Source organism: Triturus cristatus, chromosome 4_2 (assembly GCF_964204655.1).
Source record: "Triturus cristatus chromosome 4_2, aTriCri1.1, whole genome shotgun sequence".
NCBI classification, from domain to species: Eukaryota; Metazoa; Chordata; class Amphibia; order Caudata; family Salamandridae; genus Triturus; species Triturus cristatus.
In genome coordinates this window covers 870,963,690-870,988,190 of record NC_140586.1, presented here as the reverse complement: position 1 = coordinate 870,988,190, position 24,501 = coordinate 870,963,690, and the positions used below count along the sequence as shown (strand labels likewise).

Below are 24,501 nucleotides of genomic sequence, written 5' to 3'. Positions count from 1 at the left end.
AGCGACTGCTTTCCTTGCAGAGCAGTGTTGTGGGTACAAGTACAGTAAGTACCATAGGGCAACACGAGGGAGGAGAAAGACATAGGTGCAAGCACACCAATGGCTGGTGAACTACTAGAAATTAAATTAAGCCCCTCCCGTTGTCAGGTTAGCTTACAAGGCGCATGCTCTAGATGTCATGAAAAGTAGACACACACAAAGAAACAATAGTCAGCCACCCATAGCACTTGGCAGACACACACATTTAGATAAACACAAAACACAGCCATGATTCGGATTATAGGTGCCATTTATAGCACCTGATAAATTGGAGAAAATAGCACTTGATGCCAACGACCTTGTCTCCTAAAATTGGATTAAGCATACCGTTCAGACTGTCCATTTGAACACTGCTAGCGCCTATATATACCGATTGTAACCAAACGCTGTAGAAGTGCTTTCTCCATGAGAAAAAATGTTTGCCAACACAGAAAACAAGCATTTGCAATGAAATAGGTCTGACATTTGCGTGAGTTTGAGCTATTGGCATTGTAAATGAGAATGCCTTTCATTTGTGATTTAAACTCTTGTTACTTATAGTCCTTGCTTACGAGAACCAAGGATGGCTGTAAAAGAGGCATAGTTACTGCCAGCTCTCCTCCTCGTAAGCAACAACTATAAGTACAATGTGCGTGGTTACTCACTGCTTGCAGTTTTTTAAAACTGATTAATAAAAGACATTGTCATTTACAATGCCAATAACTCTCGCAAATGCGAGACCTATTGCATTATAAATGCTTGTTTATCTCTGAGATGAGGCAAGTTATGTCTTTATAACTTGTTTTGAGGCAGTAGGCTGGTCCAATTGCACGAGGAAGTGTGCTGCCCTCTGCTCATCTGGACTTGAATCTCAAAACTCCCCTCAAGAGACCTGTAAAAGCCCAACTATTCCATTCAAATCACTTATTCAGGGAAAAAATAAAACTTGTGACTCATGATGTCAGGTGGGAGAAATAACATCAAAATTCACTTAAATTCTCATGTTAAAGTCATTATACATTTTCCTATGCATAATGCATTCAAATGTATGCATGACTGTGACTTAGAAGCATATTGTTAAAGTGCATGATAAATGTAACACACATTGTTGTGCGATAATGAAATAAATGCAATTAACTATTGAAATTGAATAATGACTTATAAGGTCTGAGGCTTCCTGGAGCAAATAATCAATTGTACACTAAGGGGGGAGGGTCCTAGCAACATGTAAAACAAAGGCCCAGATTTACAAAGGTCTCATGCAATCCAGAGATGCTGTGCAGTGTTGCATGAGGGAGAGGGGAGGAAAGCGCCACGTCTACAGAGATATGGCACTCTCCTCCCCTCTCCCTAGCGCCGGCGCACAATCAGGCTGCTGTGCACCGTGCACACAGCTTTGCACCTTGGTGCACGGGTGTTTGCGTGAGTCTAGCATAGGGTTTATACTGGAAGGGTGCCTTTCTAGTACAAAATGCTATGCCTAGACTGACTTTCCAACCTTTCCAACTTTGTATGTGTGCTGTACAGTGCAGCACACATGCAAATTCGGAAAAGAAAGGACAAATGAAAGCATTTCCTTTTAATGCCTGCTTTCAAGTGGTGTTAATATTGGTAGTAGATAGGGTCTTGCGTCAAAAACCATTGGTGGAAGTACGGGAACATCCATGTACCCCCCCTTGTTGCAAAGTAATGCAAAGAGGCTTGTGTTACTTTTTCTAACAAACGAATGCATATACCAATTTCCGTTAGTTTGTAAATCTGAAAAAAGATTTTGCATCGAGTCTGTGTTGAAAAAGTAACGCAAACCCAATGCAAAACCTTTGCAAATCTGGGCCAAAATATATAACAACTGCATGCAAAAGCTGCCTCCAGTTATTATGTGTCTCTGCTCCACAAGTGCCGTCCCTTCACATCTTTGGCCCTCATACACAAACATTTGATACACTGCAGCCCAGCAGGCTTTCCTGCTCCGCTGCCGTGTGTCTAAAGAAAAGGCAGGAATGGGCCATATCTTCAATTTAAGGCGCATTCCCATCCTTCTCCTCTGCACCAGCGCACAAACAGACGCCGTGCGCCAACACAGACACCCGTGTGTCATGTTGCAAGGGTGCCTGCGTTGCAGGGAGGATTGTTTTTGTGCATGAAGGGACACCATCCTGCACAAAAACAATTCAATGATGGCATTTTTCTCATTCTATGCGCGCTGCAGAATGTAGCACGCATAGAAAGAGGAGAAAATGAGGAGAAATAAAAGTATTTCTCCGCGTTTTGCCCCTCCCTTGTAAATCTGCAAATGTTTCAGATTCCATGGGTGTTGTGTGGGAACATCCCCATCAGCACCCGTGGAACGCCCCTTTCACGCAGCGTTGTGCGTGAAAGGGGCACATATTTAAAAGGCCATGAAAAGCCATGTACAGTGGCGTTGCGTGGTCTTGTAAATATGCGGTGGCACATTGTGCCACTGGAGCGTCAGAAAGTGTCACACCGGCGGCACAAAAGTGCCACTAGGGCCTCGTAAATGAGGCCCTTTGTCTGTAAAGAATGGGGGCTGCAGGGTGCTCCTTTAACTTCAACCTCTGCTTGTGTTGTAGATGGTCATGGGTTCAACTGGTCTCATAGTTCCGGAGATGACAGGACATATTTCCAACAAAGTGGCAGAGTGCGGCGTTAACCTCCTTGGCTTAACCCCGCACTCCGCCACTTCTGAAACGCAGAGGCTGCACCATATTTACAAAAATATGGTGCAGCCCTGTGTTTCCCCCTGTGCTGGTGCTAAATTTAGCTGCTTAGCACCAATGCAGGCACCCTTGCACCAGATGCAAGAGTGTCTGCATTGAGGAGAAGATTGTGTATGTGCAGGAAGGTGTCCCTTCCTGCACATAAAAAATCCTTAAATGGTGTTGTGTACATTTTATGTGTGCTGCTTAATGCAGCACAAATAGAAGTTGCAAAACGTCATTTTTTAATCGTTTATGTGCACGAAGGGTCACCTTCCTGCACATAAACAATCAATGGCATTTTGCTGTTTCTATGTGGGCTGCACAACGCAGCACACATAGAAACAGCAAAAACGAGGAGAAATAAAGCATTTCTCCTTGTTTCCTGTTTAAAACGTTGTTTTCCCTTGTCTTCATTTTGCCACTGCCTCCTATTTACGCCACCCTTGTAAATATGAGGCAACGTCAAAATTAATAGTTGTTGCAGTGGAACGCCCACCGCAACACCCAATGCCCTCCCCTTTCATGCTAAGTATAGCGTGAAAGGGTGCCTTATTCACAAGGCAGCGTTTAGCCATGTTAAGTGGCTTACCGCTGCCTTGTAAATAAGTTGAAGCCCCTAACGCCATGGCGATAGAGGCTGGTAAATATACCCTGACGTTTGTGTCGGTTGATAGCAGGGCTGGTCTCTGCATGCAGAAGAGGAACCACTGCTTCTTTCATCCTCTTGGTACCCACCCTCAGGAGTGCACTGGAGGGCAGAGATGGGTTAGAAGCAACATTTGAAAAGTAGGAAGCCAGAGCCATCTCTGCTTGTCTATTTACTCCTACAACAGGGATCTCCTGGGTTCCTGTTCATTTCCAACCATTAAGTGCATCTGTGAAGCTCAGCTAGATGATGGTTCTTCCATTCACTGGAAGGTACTATTCTCCTGAGAGTGGTGATAGTTGACAGAAGAGCCTAATTAAGACCACTGGTAATTTAATGAATGTGCTTTCAAATACTTTCTCTAGGATTTAAAATAGTGATTTCAATATTAGTCTTTTTCATCAAACAAAGAACATTTGTGGGTGACATTGGAGGTGGTTTCTTCAAGGCCTCATCACATTGCAGGTCTTTGTCTGAAAAGTGTGTTTGAGGAAATGTTTGCAGTCGTTGTCTTGAGGGCGTGGCCATGCTCATGTCTGAAAGCTGGAAGAGTGCTGCTTCCCTGTACTATCAGTGCTGTGTCTTTCCTGCCTCACCAAGGGATCTGTCTCCTAGCCTGCAGAGCGCCTCCATGAAGTCTTTGAGCCCTACGGCAGTGCTACAGTCCGGCTGCGTGTGTTCAGCAGTGTGAGGCCTGAGCTCCCCTTCCCGCCGGAGTCACCCATCGATACAAGGCATGCTCCAGAATGGCCAGATGTGAGTACACCCCACACCGTGGGGCTCTTTAACCATCCTGGGGCAAACTATGAAAATAGGAAGAACAAGCATTGGCAAATTCAATAGGCCTGGCCTTGGCAAGCTGACACATAGCTATTTATTTAGTTTGTCTTTTATTGGCTGTGACCAGAAGTCATAGTTAAAACACGCAAAAAAGGCTTAAAAATAAAAAATTATGACGCATGGAAATAAAAAAACGTGTTTACAAAGTAGTGTTTTAGCCCACCAACACTGGCATTGAAATGTGCTTCTATTTACCTTGATGTACATATGTGACCCGACAGAATGGTGTCACTCACCGTGGGGTAACGCTCCTCTGTGGGGCAGATTTATCAAAGGTTTTGTCTCACCCTTGAGCCATGCAAGGGGACGCAGGGCGACTCAAAGCCTGGAATGAGAATTACTGAGCCACGCAAGGTCACCTTGCATTGTCCTGCGTGGCTTGGTAAATCTGGAGCAACACAGCACAAGTCGCTGCCGTGCGTATCTGTGCCACAGGGAGGCGTTACATGGGTGGAGTGTAAGTAGTGCTTGAAATGGAAAAAAATAAGTGCAGGTACTCACCAAGTTAGGCTGTGGACTAGGGGGCGGGCCAGGGGGTGTGGCTTGGGGGTGGAGCTAGAGGCAAACATTTAAAGGGATCCAGATTTTCTTGGTGCATATATTAGAGACATTTCTGTTATCTTTAGAGTATGCTTGTTGCTCTTCCATGTACTTTTAATAATGGTCTTTGGAATGTCAATCAATCCCATTCTCCCTTTTTATGGGTAGACACTTGCTTTTCAGGTCTTGCCTACGCAGCGTGCATGCGCTGCATAGGGAAAAGACCTTTAGTAATCGCTTCAGCTTTGCAGGCAAAACGTGCACGCGTTGCATTGCTTTCAATGGCAACGCGTGCACGTTTGGCGATTCCCTTGCGGGAGCGAGCTTTGGCGCCATGTGTTAGCAATTATCACTCCTGGTGCTCCTCGCTACCGCAAAGGAAACGCTTTCACTTTTGTTCTTTTTACTTTTAGCGCGGCGCTTGCGCTTGTTCTCCTTTGATCCCTATTTTACCCTTTCTCAGTCTCACCCTCTCCCTGCCTGTTTCCTTCACCCCCCCTCTCCCTGTCTTATCTCCCCTCTCAGTCTCTTTTCCCTCCCTCAGTGTTTACCTCCCTGTGGGTGAGGCGGTCTGCACCTGGAGGGTGTGATGAGCTCTGGTTTACGGCGGGTCCTCACAGAGGAAAGGCCTCTTTGACTGCACACCATCGGCCTGTAAGTATCTAGCACCCACTGGACTTCGAAGCGCTAGACTCTCCTTCTACGGAGGGGTCCTGAGCTCTCCCGTCTCTGCTCTCAGAGAAGCTTCGAGTCTGAGGATTCAAACGTGGGCTCTGTATGCCAGCCTTCAGGTAGCAGCAGCAGGCGCCCCAATCCCGCGAGCTATCTTAGCATCTCTGCTTGGAGTTATGATGCGGAGCACAGTTCACCGGCTGGCTCAACGTGTTCCTGTGCCAGGAGGAGTGCTCGTGTCCACAGAAAGACTGCAGAGCTGTGAGAGGTGTCCAGAGTACCCACCTAGCGGCCAAACTCCTAGCTTCCCAGCAGGCGGCGCAATACATGACTCCTACATGGACTTCTGTGTCGGGTTAAGGGGCTGGCAGCTAGTGAGCCACCAGTGTCAACCTCGCCCCCCCACTCCCATGGATGACCTCTCTTTGCCCTCTGCTGACCTACAGACCTGCCCACCCTCGGCTCCTGGCGCCGCCTCACAGCGTGGGCGCGCCTTGTGAGTCACGCCACCTGCACGGAAGGTATTTTAGGTATGTTGGACCCGCAGCAAGCTCTCTCCCCCCAGGGTGTCTGGCAGGAACATGCTGGGCAGTCTTGCCTTACCTGTTACTGGCTCAGGGCCAACAAAAGACACATTCACCCCCACGAGAGAGGGCGAGCGGGCCGGGGCAGGCACCCACAGGTAACGCAGCAGCACCCCAGTGTTAGCCCTGCCTGAGACCTTGGGCAGCACCCTCTGAGCTGGCACCATTAGCACTGAACCCGCTGAGCTGCCACTGCCTGGACTGCGTTTTTTTCCGGTTTTATATCACACAAATTTGACCAGAAGTTATTAGAGCGCTTTATATGAGCAACGCGTGCATTACACAAGGACTCATTCATCCATTAAGTGATTTGCTCAGAATCACAGGATGTTAAGCCGATGCCGAGTTAAGCCGATGCCGAGATTCGAACCTGGTTCCCCAGCTCCAGGCTCGGCATCACTGGCTGTTAAACTGGATGAGAACCCCTGCTTACACACATAAGAGCCAATACGCCATGGACCCCTGCTTTACACCCCCCACTGACACTTCAGAGCCAGCATGCTGTGCACCCCTGGTTTACAACTCACTAACACCACAGATCCAGCATGCTGTGCACCCCTGCTTTACACCCCACTGACACTTCAGAGCCAGCATGCACTGCACCCCTGGTTTACACCCCCGCTGACACTTCAGAGCCAGCATACTGTGCACCCCTGCTTTACACCCAGCTGACACCGCAGAGCCGGCATGCTCTGCACCCCTGCTTTACACCCTCACTGACACCGCAGAGCCAGCATGCTGTGTACCCCTGCTTTACACCCCCGCTGACACTTCAGAGCCAGCATGCTGTGTACCCCTACTTTACACCCCCACTGACACTTCAGAGCCAGTGTGCTGTGCACCCCTGCTTTACACCCCCACTGACACTTCAGAGCCAGTGTGCTGTGCACCCCTGCTTTACACCCCCACTGACACTTTAGAGCCAGCATGCTGTACACCCCCGCTGACACTGCAGAGCTAGCGTGCTGTGCACCCCTGCTTTACACCCCACTGACACCACAGAGCCAGCATTATGTGCACCCCTGCTTTACACTCCGCTGACACCGCAGAGCCAGCTAGTAGTGCACCCCTGCTTTACACCCCCAATGACACCGCGTCCTTAGCTCAGAACATCTGTGCATTTAGAGGCGTCCCTGGGTTTTGGAGCACAGAGGCCTTTCGCAACCAATTTACACATTCTAAATGAAAAAAGCAGGCGATTCAAAGAACAATGGGGCATATAATCAAGACAGGCGATAAAATTATCGCCACTTTAGCGTCAGAAAACTGCCACTAAAACGGCGATAATGGGCTTGATAATATGCTCTATGGAATTCCAATTGAAGCCCATGTTAAATGTGAAGGACGTCTAACATGGGCTTCAATTGGAATTCCATAGAGCATATTATCAAGCCCATTATCGCCGTTTTAGCGGCAGTTTTCTGCCGCTAAAGCGGCGATAATTTTATCGCCTGTCTTGATAATATGCCCCCTGGCTCTTCACCTAGCCCAACGTTGGTAGTAATTAGCAAAATTTTATTGAAAAAGCGTGGAAGCAATGAATTTAACCCGAAATGTGTAATCAATTAATTGGACCCGAAATGTGAAAGCAATCCGTTTTACCCGAAATGAGGGGCATATTATCAAGACAGCCGCTTTAGCGGCAGAAAACTGCTGCTAAAACGGCGATAAAGGACGTCTAACATGGGCTTCAATTGGAATTCCGTAGAGCATATTATCAAGCCCATTATCGCCGTTTTAGCAACTGCCGCTAAAGCGGCGATAATTTTATCGCCTGGCTTGATAATCAGCGCGCTTAGCGCCCCGGATAACGCGTTATCAACAACGCGTTACTCCAGGGCGATAAATTTTACATCAAAAGCGGCGTTAAGTGGGAATATCGCTGTTAAAACAGCGATATTCCCACAGCAATAGAAGAAACTTTGATGATAGGGAGATGTCGATTCAGCCACTGAATCCACCTCCCCTGCCATTGATACGGTAGTCATGAAAAATAGCAGACTTAAAATACCGGCGATAGTTAGAGATCATTTTCCCTTCGTTTTTGCAGGGAACGCCTCCTTTGCATCTCATTAGAGATGCAAAGCGAGGCGTGAACTAAACAGGAGCTGAATCAAGGAAACACGCGATAGCGTGTCCTTGTAAATAATGCGATATAATTATCGCCGCTTTTCGTCCAATAACGGACGCTAAAGCGGAGATAATTATATCGCCAGCTCTTGTTGATATGCCCCAAGGTGTCTAAATGGGCCCCTATGCTGTCCTAAAAGGAAGGCAGTGTATGGGACTTGCAGAGAGTGGTCTAGAACTGCTGTCCAGATGCAGACTGACACTGGGTCAAAGAGGGACTCGCGGAGGCACTGGCCGCCCGAAACACTGATAGGCAAGTCAACGCTGACAATACTGAGCTCCAGAGACATCAACAATGAGACACAGCAACACTCGTACACAATAACACCTGGAGGCAGGGACATTTTTGGTGCTGCCATTTTCTTTAACAGTTTTTTAATTTTATGTAATCCTTGCATAAACAATTGCCGTGAATCAACTATAATATTTTATACTTCAGCCGTTGTAGCCACTCAGCAACTCGGCTGATCCCCAATGTATGAAATCCATAGGGAGTTCTCACCGATTCCAATTAAATTCTCATTCATTGTTGCTACAATTACATTAGTCCGAAACACTTTTTGTTAGTCAGTTACAAATGTTAAACAACTTTATTAAAAACCAGGCCTGGTTTTTCGTTTAGTAAATAAATGTTTCCATTAGCAGAGGTCCTGGAAGCCCTAATGTGTCACTAATGAGCTGGAACCCTGCCTCGGAGGGGGGTGGGGGCCGTTGCATATACTGAAAAGTGATTCTCTGCTTGCAGCTTCGGTGCTGATCCAAGCTTTGAACGGGAAATCACTCCCTTGGGGGCATTTATAGTTGATCTCTAGGAATAAGAATACCTTCTGAGCCAGCTGGTGGGGTCTGCAGCACAAGAGGTGTCCTGAAGGAGCTCGAAAGATGGAAAGAAAGGGAGTGGGAGGTGGTGCTGGGGTGGAAGTCCTCATAAGGCAGGGAGGCTGTGACCCTCACCCGTGTGTGTGTGTGTGTGTGTGTGTGTGGGGGGGGGGGGGTGCGTGTGAGAGAGAGAGAGAACGTGTCCAAGGTGCGGTGCAGTACCATCTGCTGTCACTAGAGGGCAGACAGTCTGACAACAACCAGTTGTTTTTCGGTAATTTGCATATCCAAAAGCCATTGTAATGCCACAATCACTTTCGTTGTGCTGTCGCGGGTCAAAAAACTCTTTTTTTTAGCATTGGCAATCAGAAAAATGATTATGTCTGTGATGGCGTCCCTGGCGCGGGCGTTGGCCGCCTCCGGATCACATCCACGCGCTCCTCCTTTATCTGGGGGGTCCTGGCGGCGGCCAGCCCCGGGACAGGCTTGTGTAGAGCAGCCGCCATCTCCTCAGCCCTGACGTCAGAGAGTTCGTGTGAGCGGGCAAGCACCAAGATCTGATCTAGCGTGATCCCTGGCTGGCGCAGTATCAATTTCCGGAGCAGCTGTGACTTGCAGCCGAGAATGATCTGACTCCTTATCTCCTCGCGTTGATCGGCAAACTCGCAGGTGGCTGCCAATTTTCTCAGGCGCGCGTGGAACATGTCAATGGACTCGGCCACCAGCTGAAGTGACCGGCGGAACTTAAACTTTTCAAAGTCCAAATTCAGCTGAGGATCGAAATGCCGGTTGAGGGCCGCCACTGCCCCATCGTAGTCGTCCGGCGTGCCCGTGTTCGGCAGGGTTTCGAACAAATCATAGATTTCAGGTCCCCCATAAAAGATCAGCAGGGAGCGCCTCACAGTTCCATCTGTCTCCCGGGTCCCCGTGAAGTAGTTGTTGAGCTGACCAACCCATGCCCTCCATCGGGGCGCAGCGGTGGCCGGGTCCGCCAATTCACTGAATGGCGGGAGCGGGTTGGTCGTCGCGTGGTGGCGGCGCGGGTCAACTCTGCTTCCTCGAGCTGGCGCCACCGGCGTGGCTGGCGTGGCGCTTCCCCCAGCAGTTGGCGGGTTACTCATGGTGACGCGCAGACGCACCTCTCCTGGCGGCGCAGGCGTAAATAGCAAACAGGTGGGTGAGCAGCAGAGGGGACGTGGGCGCGCGACAGGGGTACTCACTCCGTTCCAGGGTGATCAGCAGTGTCCCCACGTGGCCCCTGGCACTTGGACATCAGTGTTCTGCGCCCTTGGAGTCTCCAGCGTCCGGACAAGGCCTGGCGCGGCCACCGTGAGGCTTAAATCTCGCTTGTAGCAGCCAGTGCTTGTTGCCTGCACACTTGTGGCCTTGTGTGTGCCAATGCTTGATGGAGGGGAAGCACCCTCCGTGAGACCGGGCCTCCGTTGCCTGGAGACCAGGGAATGTTCAGCCAGCCGGGGAGGGGAAAACCTCCACTCCGGAGTCAGCGGGGGCGGGGCACTCAGACGGCCTCCCGGGGAAGTGCAGGAGCTCCGGGGAACAGGCTCACGCAGACGCGCGTGTGCGAGCGCGAAGGCAGGACTCCGCCAGGCCGCACCTGCAGGGCGATGACGCGGCGCTCTCCTCCAGGAGACGCGCGCGGGACGAGGAAGGCCAGACACGCTCGGGAGGCGCCCCGAGCAGCGAGGCACCCAGCAGGCACACCGGCGAAGAGGGAGCGTCGCGGGTGGGCTCCGATGACGCTGCGGGACCAGGCAGCACGCAGCGGGACCTCCGGCCTCGTCGCCAGTGTGATGACCGGGCTAGGCCACGTGTACAGGACCCAGGACCAGGAACGACGCACAGAGGCAAGTGTGTGTTGGTGAAACCGGAAAGACCCCGAGCGGTCTTCCGATACATTTATTTATACCTTCGAGGCGAGCCCGCCTCGAGGGGTGAGGGATGTATGTACAGTGTACTACAATGTATGGTAGAGGCCGAGTGGCTCTCTACATCCCTCCAACATTTTAGACAATGCTTAAGCATAACAAACAAACGTCCCTCAAGGTGATGAGCATACATAGTCTCGGAGTCTCTGGCTGGGGGCTGGGTTGCTTCGCAGCCGGGAGCCCACTCCCCTGCTGGGCGCACTTCTTTCATCCCGGCCCCTGGGCCCGGGCCCCTCTACTCGGTCTTGGCTCTCCTGATGGTTAGCCGGGGGTTGGCAAGGTTGACAAGAGGTTCGTGGTGGAGTGTCTCTGTTCTGCCTTGGGAACGCTCTCTCCGGGGTGGTTGCCTGCTCTGGGAATTCCTCCAATTCCTCCCCCGCGTTCCTCCCCCGCGTCTTCATTCGACTGTTCGGCAGTCAGCTCTCCTTCGACTTTCTTGAAATATGACACATTCCGTGTCACCCTTGCATCGCCTCTCCCGGCCGTTATCATCGTTCCCTTTGCCGCCAGCACTGTCCACACTTCCGGTTCGAATGGCGTCCGAAACTTCCATCCTGGATGTCGATCTTTCACGAGGACTTTGTCACCGACCGCTATGTGGGGTTCTCGAGCCCTTCGGTGTTCACTGGCTTTATTGTTCGTCCGTTCTCTTCTCTCCTGTACTGCCACATCGTCCCTCGCCGGTGGGCTCCAGGACGGGTCCGTCAGTATTCCATCCCGCGGGGCTTCCTTGAACAACAGATGGGCTGGGGCGCACTTCGTGGTGCAATGCGGGGTGTGCCGATACGCATCCAGGAACTTGGTGAGCGACGCCTCTGCATCCTGTCCCTGATCGACTGCAATTCGAAGGGCCCTGAGTAGCGTGCGCATGAGTCTCTCAACATCTCCATTCTCCTGCGGCCACAAAGGAGTTATCCGCCTGTGGCGTATTGCTCGTTGGGCTAGGTACTCTCTGAACTCCTGCCCCTGGAAGGGTGGACCGTTGTCCGACCGAATCACCTCCGGGTTCCCCAGCATGGCGAATGTCTTGTCCAGAGCCGTCCGGATGTGATGGAACGCTGTGGACTCCACTACTTCCACCACTGGGAACTTCGTGTAGGCATCCACCATTACCAGCATCTGTCGACCATCCGGAAAGCTTCCAAAGTCTATGCTCACGTTGCCCCACGGGCGATGACACGGCTCCTCCGTGATGACCGGCGTGGTTGGTGGAGCTTCTCCAGTGATTGTGCATGCGCGGCATCTCCGCACCAGCTCTTCGACCCTTGCGTCCATGGCTGGGAACCACGCCTTGCTTCTTAGGCGAGCTTTCGTCTTTGCCATCCCTTGATGACCCTCATGTGCCAACCGCAAACACCGCTCCTGAAGTGCGCAGGGGATAACCAGCAGGTGACCTCGTAGTATCGTGCCGCACTCCCCGACACTCAGCTCGTGGCGGACCTGCCACAGTTGCTGCTGGGCGTGCCTTTCCTCTTCAGTGAGCACCTGATTGCCTTCCAGAAACCTCTTCCAGTCGTGGGACACCAGGGCTTCCTTGACTTTGGTCAGAGTCCCGTCCTGGTCAGTCGCCTGACCAACTTCCTCCAAGGTCATGGCATCTGGGCAGGCATCTCTGCCGACCATCTTCACGTACGCGTCGGAGTACTGAACATCCGCAGGGACGCATGCCGGGGGAAGGTCTTCAGGGTGCCGGGACAGGTAGTCGGCCGGATTGTGTGCTCCTGGGCGGAAGACCACCGTGAGCCGGTATTGCTGCAGTTGCACCGCCCACCGCTCTATCCGAGGCGGGGCGAGCCGTGTGGTGCCCCCGAATAGCGGGACTAGCGGCTTGTGGTCCGTGACCACAGTGAAGTCCTGTCCGAACAGGTACAGGTGGAAATGCTGGCAGGCCCACTTGATCGCGAGGGCCTCTCTTTCGATCTGTGCATACCGCGTCTCGGTATCCGACAGCGCCCGACTGGCGTATGCGACTGGCTTCCACGTGCCCTTCTCGTGCTCTTGGAGCAGCACCGCCCCGAGACCCACCGGACTGGCGTCCACAATCAGCTCTGTGGGCCGCCCCGGGCGGAAGTATGCCATGACCGTTTTGTCTTGCAGGGCTGCCTTGATCTTCCCGAACGCTGCATTGGCCTCGACAGTCCATCGCCAGGGTTGGTCACCTTTTGTGAGAACGCGGAGAGGTTCGGACAGCGCGGCCAGGTTTGGGATGAATCTCCCGCAATAGGTCGCCATCCCAAGGAAACTCCTCACCTCCGTTGGTGATTTCGGTATGCTTGCCGACCGCAGGGCGATCGCCTTCTTTGGGTCCACTTTGAGACCATCTCGTGTGAAGGTATACCCAAAGAAATCGATGGACTCCTGGTAAAACACACACTTCTCCTTGTGCAGGGTAAGGCCATGATCTCTGAGCCGCTGGAGGGTGGCTCTCAGCTGGACGTGGTGATCCTCCAGGGTGCATGAGAATACGAGAATGTCGTCACTCAAGTTGATCACTCCTGTTAGGCCGGAAAGGGTCTCTCTGATGGCATTCTGAAACACCTCTGCAGCCGAAGACACCCCGAAACTGAGGCGCTTGTATCTTCTCAGACCGACATGTGTGGCAAACGTCGTGATGTATCTGCTGGCCGGTTCCAGCTCCAACTGGTGGTACCCCGCGTTCAGATCTAGTTTCGAAAACCATTTGGCGCCATTGAGGTCTGCCACGACGTCATCCATAGTCGGCGTGACATGGCGCTCTCTCTTCACTGCTACGTTGGGAAGCCTCATGTCGACGCACAGCCTGATGGCTCCCGGCTGTTTTGGTTTGGGGGCGACCACCAGCGGGGACACCCAGGGCGTTGGACCTGTAACCTTTTCGATGACGTCCAGTGCTTCAAGTTTTGCTAGTTCCGCTTCCACCTGGGGCCTCAGGTTGTAGGGCACTCTGCGGTGTCGCAGCGCTACTGGTCGGACCGTCGGGTCTATGTGCAGTCGGAATTGTTTACCTTTAAGCTTCCCCTGCCCTTTAAACAGCTCCGGAAACTCTCTCAACATATCTTCTGCATGTGCATCGTGCACCTCGTTCGCGAAGAACACGAGTCCTAAGTCTTCGGCAGTGTGGCAGCTTAGGAGGGTGCCCTTCCTTCCCTCCGTCACGTGGAACCGAGCCACGGTGGTGAGGGAGCCGCTGGCGACGGTTGCTTCGAACGTTCCTCTCAGCGGAAGGGGGTCGACTCCACCATAGGCATATATTCTTGCTTTGGTCGGTACAAGCGGGGGTCTGCGTTCCAGGGCCTCAAATTGCTGTGAGTCCATAACGTTCACTGTTGCCCCCGTGTCAATGAGCGCTTGCAGATTGGTGTTCATTATTCTGACTGAGCACATGGGGGGCGGCCTCCGCCGGCTACCCGACTGGCCCACGAACGACACGTAGTAGATCTCGTCGTCCTCCTCTTCTAAGTCCAGGTTGGGCTGGTGCGGTACCTCCTTTTCCGTCCCGTCAGACTCTGCAATCGACAGCTGTCGGACTCGCTGTGTGAATCCTCTCGGTCTCCTCGGGGCAAAACGTGACTGGCCGCTACGGCAGACCTTCGCGTAGTGGTTCATTTTCCCGCAGCGCGAGCATTCGCGCCCTTTTGCTCCGCACGTGGCCGTTGGGAGATGCTCCTCCCCACAATTACCGCATGGCCCTCCTGGCGGCGGTCTCGGCCTCCCTGGCGCGGGCGTTGGCCGCCTCCGGATCACATCCACGCGCTCCTCCTTTATCTGGGGGGTCCTGGCGGCGGCCAGCCCCGGGACAGGCTTGTGTAGAGCAGCTGCCATCTCCTCAGCCCTGACGTCAGAGAGTTCGTGTGAGCGGGCAAGCACCAAGATCTGATCTAGCGTGATCCCTGGCTGGCGCAGTATCAATTTCCGGAGCAGCTGTGACTTGCAGCCGAGAATGATCTGACTCCTTATCTCCTCGCGTTGATCGGCAAACTCGCAGGTGGCTGCCAATTTTCTCAGGCGCGCGTGGAACATGTCAATGGACTCGGCCACCAGCTGAAGTGACCGGCGGAACTTAAACTTTTCAAAGTCCAAATTCAGCTGAGGATCGAAATGCCGGTTGAGGGCCGCCACTGCCCCATCGTAGTCGTCCGGCGTGCCCGTGTTCGGCAGGGTTTCGAACAAATCATAGATTTCGGGTCCCCCATAAAAGATCAGCAGGGAGCGCCTCACAGTTCCATCTGTCTCCCGGGTCCCCGTGAAGTAGTTGTTGAGCTGACCAACCCATGCCCTCCATCGGGGCGCAGCGGTGGCCGGGTCCGCCAATTCACTGAATGGCGGGAGCGGGTTGGTCGTCGCGTGGTGGCGGCGCGGGTCAACTCTGCTTCCTCGAGCTGGCGCCACCGGCGTGGCTGGCGTGGCGCTTCCCCCAGCAGTTGGCGGGTTACTCATGGTGACGCGCAGACGCACCTCTCCTGGCGGCGCAGGCGTAAATAGCAAACAGGTGGGTGAGCAGCAGAGGGGACGTGGGCGCGCGACAGGGGTACTCACTCCGTTCCAGGGTGATCAGCAGTGTCCCCACGTGGCCCCTGGCACTTGGACATCAGTGTTCTGCGCCCTTGGAGTCTCCAGCGTCCGGACAAGGCCTGGCGCGGCCACCGTGAGGCTTAAATCTCGCTTGTAGCAGCCAGTGCTTGTTGCCTGCACACTTGTGGCCTTGTGTGTGCCAATGCTTGATGGAGGGGAAGCACCCTCCGTGAGACCGGGCCTCCGTTGCCTGGAGACCAGGGAATGTTCAGCCAGCCGGGGAGGGGAAAACCTCCACTCCGGAGTCAGCGGGGGCAGGGCACTCAGACGGCCTCCCGGGGAAGTGCAGGAGCTCCGGGGAACAGGCTCACGCAGACGCGCGTGTGCGAGCGCGAAGGCAGGACTCCGCCAGGCCGCACCTGCAGGGCGATGACGCGGCGCTCTCCTCCAGGAGACGCGCGCGGGACGAGGAAGGCCAGACACGCTCGGGAGGCGCCCCGAGCAGCGAGGCACCCAGCAGGCACACCGGCGAAGAGGGAGCGTCGCGGGTGGGCTCCGATGACGCTGCGGGACCAGGCAGCACGCAGCGGGACCTCCGGCCTCGTCGCCAGTGTGATGACCGGGCTAGGCCACGTGTACAGGACCCAGGACCAGGAACGACGCACAGAGGCAAGTGTGTGTTGGTGAAACCGGAAAGACCCCGAGCGGTCTTCCGATACATTTATTTATACCCTCGAGGCGAGCCCGCCTCGAGGGGTGGGGGATGTATGTACAGTGTACTACAATGTATGGTAGAGGCCGAGTGGCTCTCTACAATGTCTGTACATGTTTTGGTAAACAGCATTACATATATATTTCTAAATATTTACATTTATAAGTAAAGTTGCCCCAATGTTCCTGTTATTCTTAATAGTAAGCACTGAATAAGCGCGCATCCTTCTCTGTAGCAAAACAAATCTTCATAATTTGGTCGAGGTTCATGTGCACTTTGTGTGGCGATGATAATCGAATGAATTTCCATTTTTGGAGGATTACTCGTTAGAGCGAAATCCACTATAATGTGAATGAAAGTGAATGCAGAAGTTTAGGGATTCCTTTGTCTGTCAATGGATGAACTTGAACGGGTATGAATAACGGGTTTATGAATGTGTATAGTATTATTCATAGCGCTTCCTTGAAAGAGCTGGAGTCATAGCGCTTTCTTGAAAGAGCTGGAGGCGCTAGAGATCATGCTCCTCCAGAGCGAGCAAGCAGCTCACCAGCAAATGTAGATTTTCCTAGTAATTTATGAAGGACAGTTACAAATTTGTGAACATACCTGACAAGAATTTTCAATTCTATTAAGGACAGGGAGGCGAAGATTTATGCTTCTCATTTTCTTTATTTTAAATTCTCAGAAACCAATAAGATACCCTTGAAAACTCACTGGGTATCACATGACAATGTAGCGGGATCCACGTCTGTTGAGAGCACCAACTACACCATCGTTTCCAGGCTGAGAATAACGCTTGTGTGTGTCGGGAGCCCAAGCCTCTCAAAAAAATCTGGTAACGTCTCGCGAGAGGCTTGGGATTTTCCAGCGCTCCCCGAAACCCTCCAAGCAACCAGGAGGAGTTGTCATGATGCTATCTGCTGGGGCAGGAGGAGCGGTACTGCACAAATCATTTCCAGAAGAACAGGGAGCCATGCCTGAGCCCTCCAAAGAGGAGTGATCAGAATCAATTCCTACTGATAACGTTTGGTTCGGGCAAGAACCCTGTGATTCATCACAAATGGAGGAAAGGCATAACACAGAGTTGTTGGCCAATCCTGCAGAAAAGCATCCGTGGCTAGAGCCTTCGGAGCCGAACCCCAGCTGAAAAACGCAAAAATTTGCCTGTTGAGACAAGAGGCAAAGAGGTCCATCTGACAAGGACCCCAAAGCCGATTTAACGACTGGGACACATGAGGATGGAGTCTCCAGTCGCTGAGATCTTGGAGATGATGAGAGTGCCAATCGGCAATCTGGTTCTTGCTCCCCGGAAGATATTCCACTACCACTAATATCTTGTTTTGAAGGCAAAAGTGCCAGAAATCCTTGGCAATTTCCACCAGAATCCGGGACCTTGTTCCCTCCAACTTGTTCACATAACGAACTGCTGACACATTGTCCATGCGGAGAAGAATGCAACAATTCGTCTTGCGGAAAGATAGGCAGCGAATCGCAAATAAATGATGTGTAAATTCAATTCCTCCTGCGACCAGCGGCTGCCCGTAGATATCTGACCACAACGGGCTCCCCAACCCCACCGACTGGCATCGGATTCTATCACTACCTCCGGAGTGGCTCCGAATAGGGCTCGTTCATTCCAAGACTCCATGGGGCATATCTACAAGGCGGCGATAAAAAACGATCACCGCTTTTGCGGCAGTTTTCGGCCGAAAAGCGGCGATAATTTTATCGCCATATCAGCAAGGTCACGCTATCACGTGAATCCTTGCCTTAGCGCCTGTTTACTGAACGCCCAGCTTTGCATCTCTAGTGAGATGCAACGTGGGCGTTCCTTCCTGAAATAACTGGAGAACTGGAGAAATGTCGCTAACCGACATTCCTCCAATTATCAAGGGAATCGCTAACAAGCATAGCGATAAGAAAAGTAGCGCTAACCATGGTTATCGCTACTTTCCTTACGCCTGCTTTTCACCTGACTTAGCCATGATATCCTATAGAAGGTGGATATCATGGCTAAGTCTGCCTTGCCCTATCAGCAAGCTATCACCAAATGTGCGATTATCGCTGGATTTCCAGCGATAATCACACATTTGGCAGCTTGCGCCAGGAATTTTATCGCTTTTGAGATAAGCGTTGCTAATAGCACGCTATCTCAGCAATAAAATTCTGCGATAGCCGGTGATATTTATCCTCGTGCTAATTGCGCTTAGTGATAATTATCGCCGGTTGTTGCTGATATGCCCCCATGTGTTCTAGCCACCACCACATCTCCCACCTCGCCTCCTCTGAAAGAGGAATCTGATCTGAATACTTGAGGCCTTTCTGGAGATTCTGGATCTTGAGCCGTTGTAATGCCCGGTAGTGAAGGGGACACGGGAAGATCACTTGGATGGAGGAAGCTAACAGTCCTACGATCCGGGCAACAGATCGCAACAATACAATCTGCTTGAGTAAAATCAACCTCAACTCTCTCTTGATCGATCTGATCTTCTGATTGGGTAAGAGAAGTTGACAAGTGAGGGAGTTGATCAGAAAACCCACAAACTCGATCGATTGAGACGGAATCAAGACCGATTTTGACGGATTCACCAGAAACCCGAGACTCTGCAAAATATCTATGGTCCAATCCATAAGAGTTAGTACCAGACGAGGACAGCGAGCCATGATGAGGATGTCGTCCAAGTAAATAATGAGACGAACACCTCGGGCTCATAGAGATTCTACTACAGGCCTCAGAAGTTTCGTGAAGCACCAAGGTGCTGACAAGAGGCCGAAGAGGAGAACTTTGTACTCGTACCAGACTTCCTGCCATTGGAATTGAAGAAAACGATGATGAGGTGCGTAAATGGGCACAGACAGATACGCATCCTTCAGATCGAGACGGACCATCCAGTCCCCTTCCTGAAGAAGATCGCGAAGAAGATAGATCCCCTCCATCTTGAAGTGTCTATATACGACCCATCCATTGAACTCCCTGAGATTTAAAACTAGCCTGGATCCACCCCCCTTCTTCTGCACTAGAAAAATGGTGCTGATGAAACCTTGGGGGTGAGGAGACGCTAGCACTATGACCTCTTATTGAATGAGAGATTCTATCTCGCTGGAAATTAAGGCCTGATCCTGAAGGGAAAAAATCATCGGATGTGGAGGAAGAGTTTGAGAGGGGCAATTGAAGAATTCTATCTTGTAACCCTGCACAGAGTCCAGGATCCATGCATCCTGCGAGATCTTCTGCCAATTGTGAAGAAATTTTTTTATCCTGCCCCCCAACATCACTTCGGAAAATGAAATCAAGCTCACCTGAATCTGAGGTATCCTGTTGTCCTCCCTGGTTACCTCCATAACGGCCTTTCCTGAACTTGTTCCTAGCTCTACGTGTGGGATAGAAGGAGGCGGAGGCGTTATAGCTGGAATCCTGATATCCTCCGCGCTGTGATTGAGAGCAACGCCGGGCGCCTTGTTGGAAACCACGTCCGAACGACCGCCCAAGATATCGTCTGACCCGGCCAAAAACCGGGCGAAAAGCACGATTGAGGGAACCCTGAGATTTGTCGAGGCCACTGAAAGTGGTGACAAATTTTGTCAGCGCTTTAAGAAAAGGATGACGAAAAAGCAGACCTCGGGGCATATCATCAACAACTTAGCGCTAGGATAATTATCGCCAGCTATCGCTTGTTTTTATCGCGGAGATAGCGTGCTATCAGCGACGCTTATCTCAAGAGCGCTAAAAATACCCAAGTTAGCTGCCAAATGTGCAATTATCGCTGGGATTCCAGCGATAATCGCACAACGTTTCGCACTACGTTGTTGATAGGGCACGGCATACTTAACCATGATATCCACTTTCCATTGGATATCCTGGCTAAGTCAAACTAAAAGCAGGCGCAAGGAAAGTAGCGATAACCAAGGTTAGCGCTACTTTTCTTATCGCTATTCTTGTTAGCGTGCCGATTGATAATTTGAGAAATGTCGGTTAGCGACATTTCTCCAGTTATTTTCAGAAGGAACGCCCACTTTGCATCTCATTAGCGATGCAAAGCAGGGCGTTGTTGTAACGGGCGCTAAGTCAGCAAAACACGCGCTAGCATGTCTTTGCTATTAAGGCGATGAAATTATCGCCGCTTTTTGCCCAAAAACGGACGCAAAAGCAGCGATAATTTCATAGCGCCGCCTTGATGATATGCCCCCTTGAGCCAAAGGACCAGATTCAGATGTTGAAAGCTCTGCCAATTTCAGGTCAAGTTTCAAAAGAATAGAGCAATGGCGCTTGCAAGACATAGCGCAATTCGCGTTCCCTATTTGACAGACGGCCCTTTGAGCCCACCCAATGAGCTCATCTAGATCAATTGCGGAAGCGGACTCTTTCGCTCGAAATTCCAGTTCCAAGATTTTTGTAAGAGGGCCATTTAAATCCAACAACTTGTCCTCACAAGACCTCCATGCTCGATCGATCCCCTTCTTAGGATCCTTAGAGTATTTTTTAAGAAAGGTAAGCATGGAGGGGTCCACCTCCGGAGTATCCGCCACCTTGTCAGCCAAGTCTGGCCTAGGACATTCCGAACGCAACCGCGTACTCTGAAGCAGGATCAGAGGAAGTATCACCCTCATCCCCGTGAGGTGATCCAGAAGCAGGGGCTTCCTTAGAAGAAGGACCATACGAGTGGTCATTAGACAAGGCTTTGGCTAATCTGGCGAAGTCAGAGGCGTGAGGATTTTTAAGACCTTTCCCACTAGTGGGGGGAACAACTGGTGGAACCAGGAAGCCAGCCTTATTGTAAAGCATAATTGCATAAGTGACATTTCAAAGGTTCAATAGCCCGGACCAGGGCTTTGTTAACGGACTGTTGAATCCCCACATCAAGAGCTTCAACAAGTTCCTGCTCCAGTGACCCAGAGGGCCCATCATCAAGATACTCCTCTTCAAAATAAAAGTCCGACATGTTGACACAATAAAGTGACACTTATGCCCACTGGAGGAGATTATGTATCAAACAGGTACTATTTGCGCTGAAACACTGTCGAAAGTGTAACCAGAAACAGAACAACAAGCCAATAGGGGGAGTGGTGAACCCCAGACAAGCCAATGCACGACAGGCACTGAAGGAGTAATTGAGCGTGCAAATGAAATAAAGCGTGGAGGGAGGGCTTGCCAAGAAATACCACTCTAGGCAATACGTATGCAACTATTATACAGCCCAATTTCCCAAACATGAAAACGGGCGTCGGTGGGGTCTGGCATAGGCAAGCGGGTGTAGAGCAAGTTCAGTACTTCTCCCGCGCTCCTTCAAACCCGGTTGCGAATGAAAAAAACGGGAAAAATGTCTGCCGCGCATGCGCGGTACGAGCCGCCTGTGAAACCAGAAAGAGGACTGCGAGTCGAAGCGATGCGCGTCCTCACACACTTGTACTCTCACTCCACAACAGAAGGTGTGGGCGGGGAGGATAAAACACTCCCAAATACGCAGTGGGAAAGCAACAGTTTCCCTAAGACCACGCACCCAGAGGAACAGAAACACACAACAAAGACGGGAAAAGTAGGTACAAATAGTGTTCCAACTGCGCGCCGAGAATCGAACTCTTGATCTGTGAAGCTTGAAAGCGACGCTCCGTCAGCTGCACTAAGCAGCACGGAAATGCGGAGAGTAAAGACTGGAAAATGTATACAATCTAACACTGAGCAAAGTGATACAATGTAACACAGAGCAAAGCCAAGCACAATAGCACTTAAATCGCGCTGTGAGATAATAATGCAACAACATAGGCAATGCAAATAAGCAAGAGGCAAAAGCACTTAACTGGCAGCGGAGCAGCAAAGAAAGAGGATATGGTATTCTCTTGTACTCTTTCTTTAGGGGTTACTGTATGGTTGTCATGTGATACTCAGTGAGTGTTCATGGGTATTGTAGTGTTTATTTGTTTTACTTTCATCTTATTGGCTGCTGAGATTTTCAGTAAAGAAAATGAGCAGCATAATCAGAGCCTCCGGTCCTGACATAGAATCTTAATTGTATTAAAGACAGTGAGGCGTGTATTATATCTTCTCTAATCTTGCTTTATTAATAGCAGCAGTCAAGAAATATGATAAAACTACAAATCCCATAAGGCCAAAAGAAGCGGGCCAATGGGAAACGATAGAACAAAGCTGCACCAATAACAGCATAGTACAGGCTGTAACAGATCCCTCGATTGTGAACAGCTGCTCTTTTCTTTATGCGACAAGTCAACGATGTTCCATAAGTAAAGGAAAGATAAATAAAACAAGCTGAGGAAAAAGAAAACAGTTCTTGGCAAAGGTCTTTGCATCTAAGTCCAAAAGTAGAAACTGGAACATCCCTGGAAGATTGTCCTGAGAAATCTGAAGCGGGTATCTCGGAAGCTGAAAGAACAGCACCTGTTGAAATCTTGTTAGAATGACGCAGACACAGCTAGAGCCCCTAAGAGGGAGAGAAAAAACATCTGATTAAACAGGATAATACTCTCCTCTGTGTCTTTAGTTAAATTAAGACTTTTCTTCATAAATTACTAGGAAAATCTACATTTTATTTCAAGACCGGGAGCTCCTATTATGCTAGCTTAAAGCAAATTAATGATAACAGAAGTAGCAATGTGAACAGGTTTACAATAAAATGTGCGAAAAACGGTTCTCTGACAAAATGTCGAAGGTCAAAAAATCGACCTACAAAAATATCGCAACAAAAATATCGATGTCAAGAATATCGACATCCTATCTACAACATGGTAAGTACAAAAATATCGACAATAAAATATAGATGTCAAAAATATTGTTATTAAAAATATCGGGGTTTTTTTGTTAAAAAAAATATGTTAAATAAACCAAATAATACTTATAAATATAATAAACATAATTAAATATATTTTATAATGTTTAAAATTAATAATTAATATATATAATGTAATAAAACATTATTTAAACATATACATATAATATATAATATATATACTTAATAATGTTTTACTAATTATTTTAATAAATGATAAATTATTTAAAAATATTATAAATTGCAAAAACATCATAAACATAAAACAATAACATGAATAAAAATTAAATAATTATGTATAACAAATTAAACAAAATTAATTTAATTTAAATAGTGTTAAAATTAATTATATATTACATTAGCTAAAATAATAAAAAAAATATTAAATAGCAGAGAGAATAAAACTACTACTCCAGCTCCAAAAAAAACAACAGAAAGGAAAATGTTGGATAGCGTAGGGCTAAGAATTACTATTTCCACTCCAGGGAGTGTAACAATAGGGAAAGTGTTGGATAACGTAGAGGTATAAATTACTATTCCCACTCCAGGGAGTGCAACAGTAAGGAAAGTGCTGGATTGCGTAGGGGTAAAAATAACTATTCCAACTCCAAAGAGTGCAACAGTAGGGAAAGTGTTGGATAGCGTACGGGTAAAAATTACTATTCAAACTCCAGAGAGTGCAACAGTAGGGAAAGTGTTGGATAGCGTAGGGGTAAAAATTACGATTCCCACTCCAGAGAGCGCAACAGTAGGGAAAGTGTTGGATAGCGTAGGGGTAAAAATTACGATTCCCGCTCCAGACAGTTCAACAGTAGTGAAAGTGTTGGATAGCGTAGGGGTAAAAATTACTATTCCAACTCCAGAGAGTGCAACAGTAGGGAAAGTGTTGGATAGCGTAGGGGTAAAAGTTACTATTCCCACTCCAGAGAGTGCAATAGTAGGGAAAGTGTTGGATAGCGTAGGGGTAAAAATTACAATTCCCACTTCAGACAGTGCAACAGTAGGGAAAGTGTTGGATAGCGTAGGGGTAAAAATTACTATTCCAACTCCAGGGAGTGCAACAGTAGAGAAACTGTTGGATTGCGTAGGGATAAAAATTACTATTCCCACTCCAGAGAGTGGAACAGTAGGGAAAGTGTTGGATAGCGAAGGGGTAAAAATTGCGTTTCACACTCCAGACAGTGCAACAGTAGGGAAAGTGTTGGATAGCGTAGGGGTAAAAATACTATTCCAACTCCAGAGAGTGCAACAGTAGGGAAAGTGTTGGATAGCGTAGGTGTATAAATTACTATTCTAACTCCAGAGAGTGCAACAGTAGGGAAAGTGTTGGATAGCTTAGAAGATAAAAATAACATACTTATAAATAAAATAATTATTTAAAATAATTAGTGATTTAATTATTAAATAACTCAAAATTATTTACAAATACCAATAAATATTTATTAAAAACATAACTACCAATGAATAATTAATTAACAATAAATCAATAATAAATACCAATGAGCAAGAGCGGGAGAGGAAACTGGATTGCAAGGTTTCCTGAAGGAAATGAGTAGTTGAGAGTGAGAGGACATTCTAAGATCGACTGTTCGGGACTCATAGAC

General features: G+C 49.6%; 1 protein-coding gene across 1 annotated transcript in view; it reads left to right on the top strand.

Moving 5' to 3' along the window:
* CCDC17 (coiled-coil domain containing 17) overlaps window positions 1–24,501 on the top strand; it is a 507,736-nt gene that overhangs the window by 293,308 nt on the left and 189,927 nt on the right. The window contains exon 19 of the mRNA XM_085602872.1: window positions 4,000–4,140. Coding sequence (XP_085458998.1) covers window positions 4,000–4,140 — 141 coding nt within the window. The remainder of the gene's footprint in view (window positions 1–3,999; window positions 4,141–24,501) is intronic.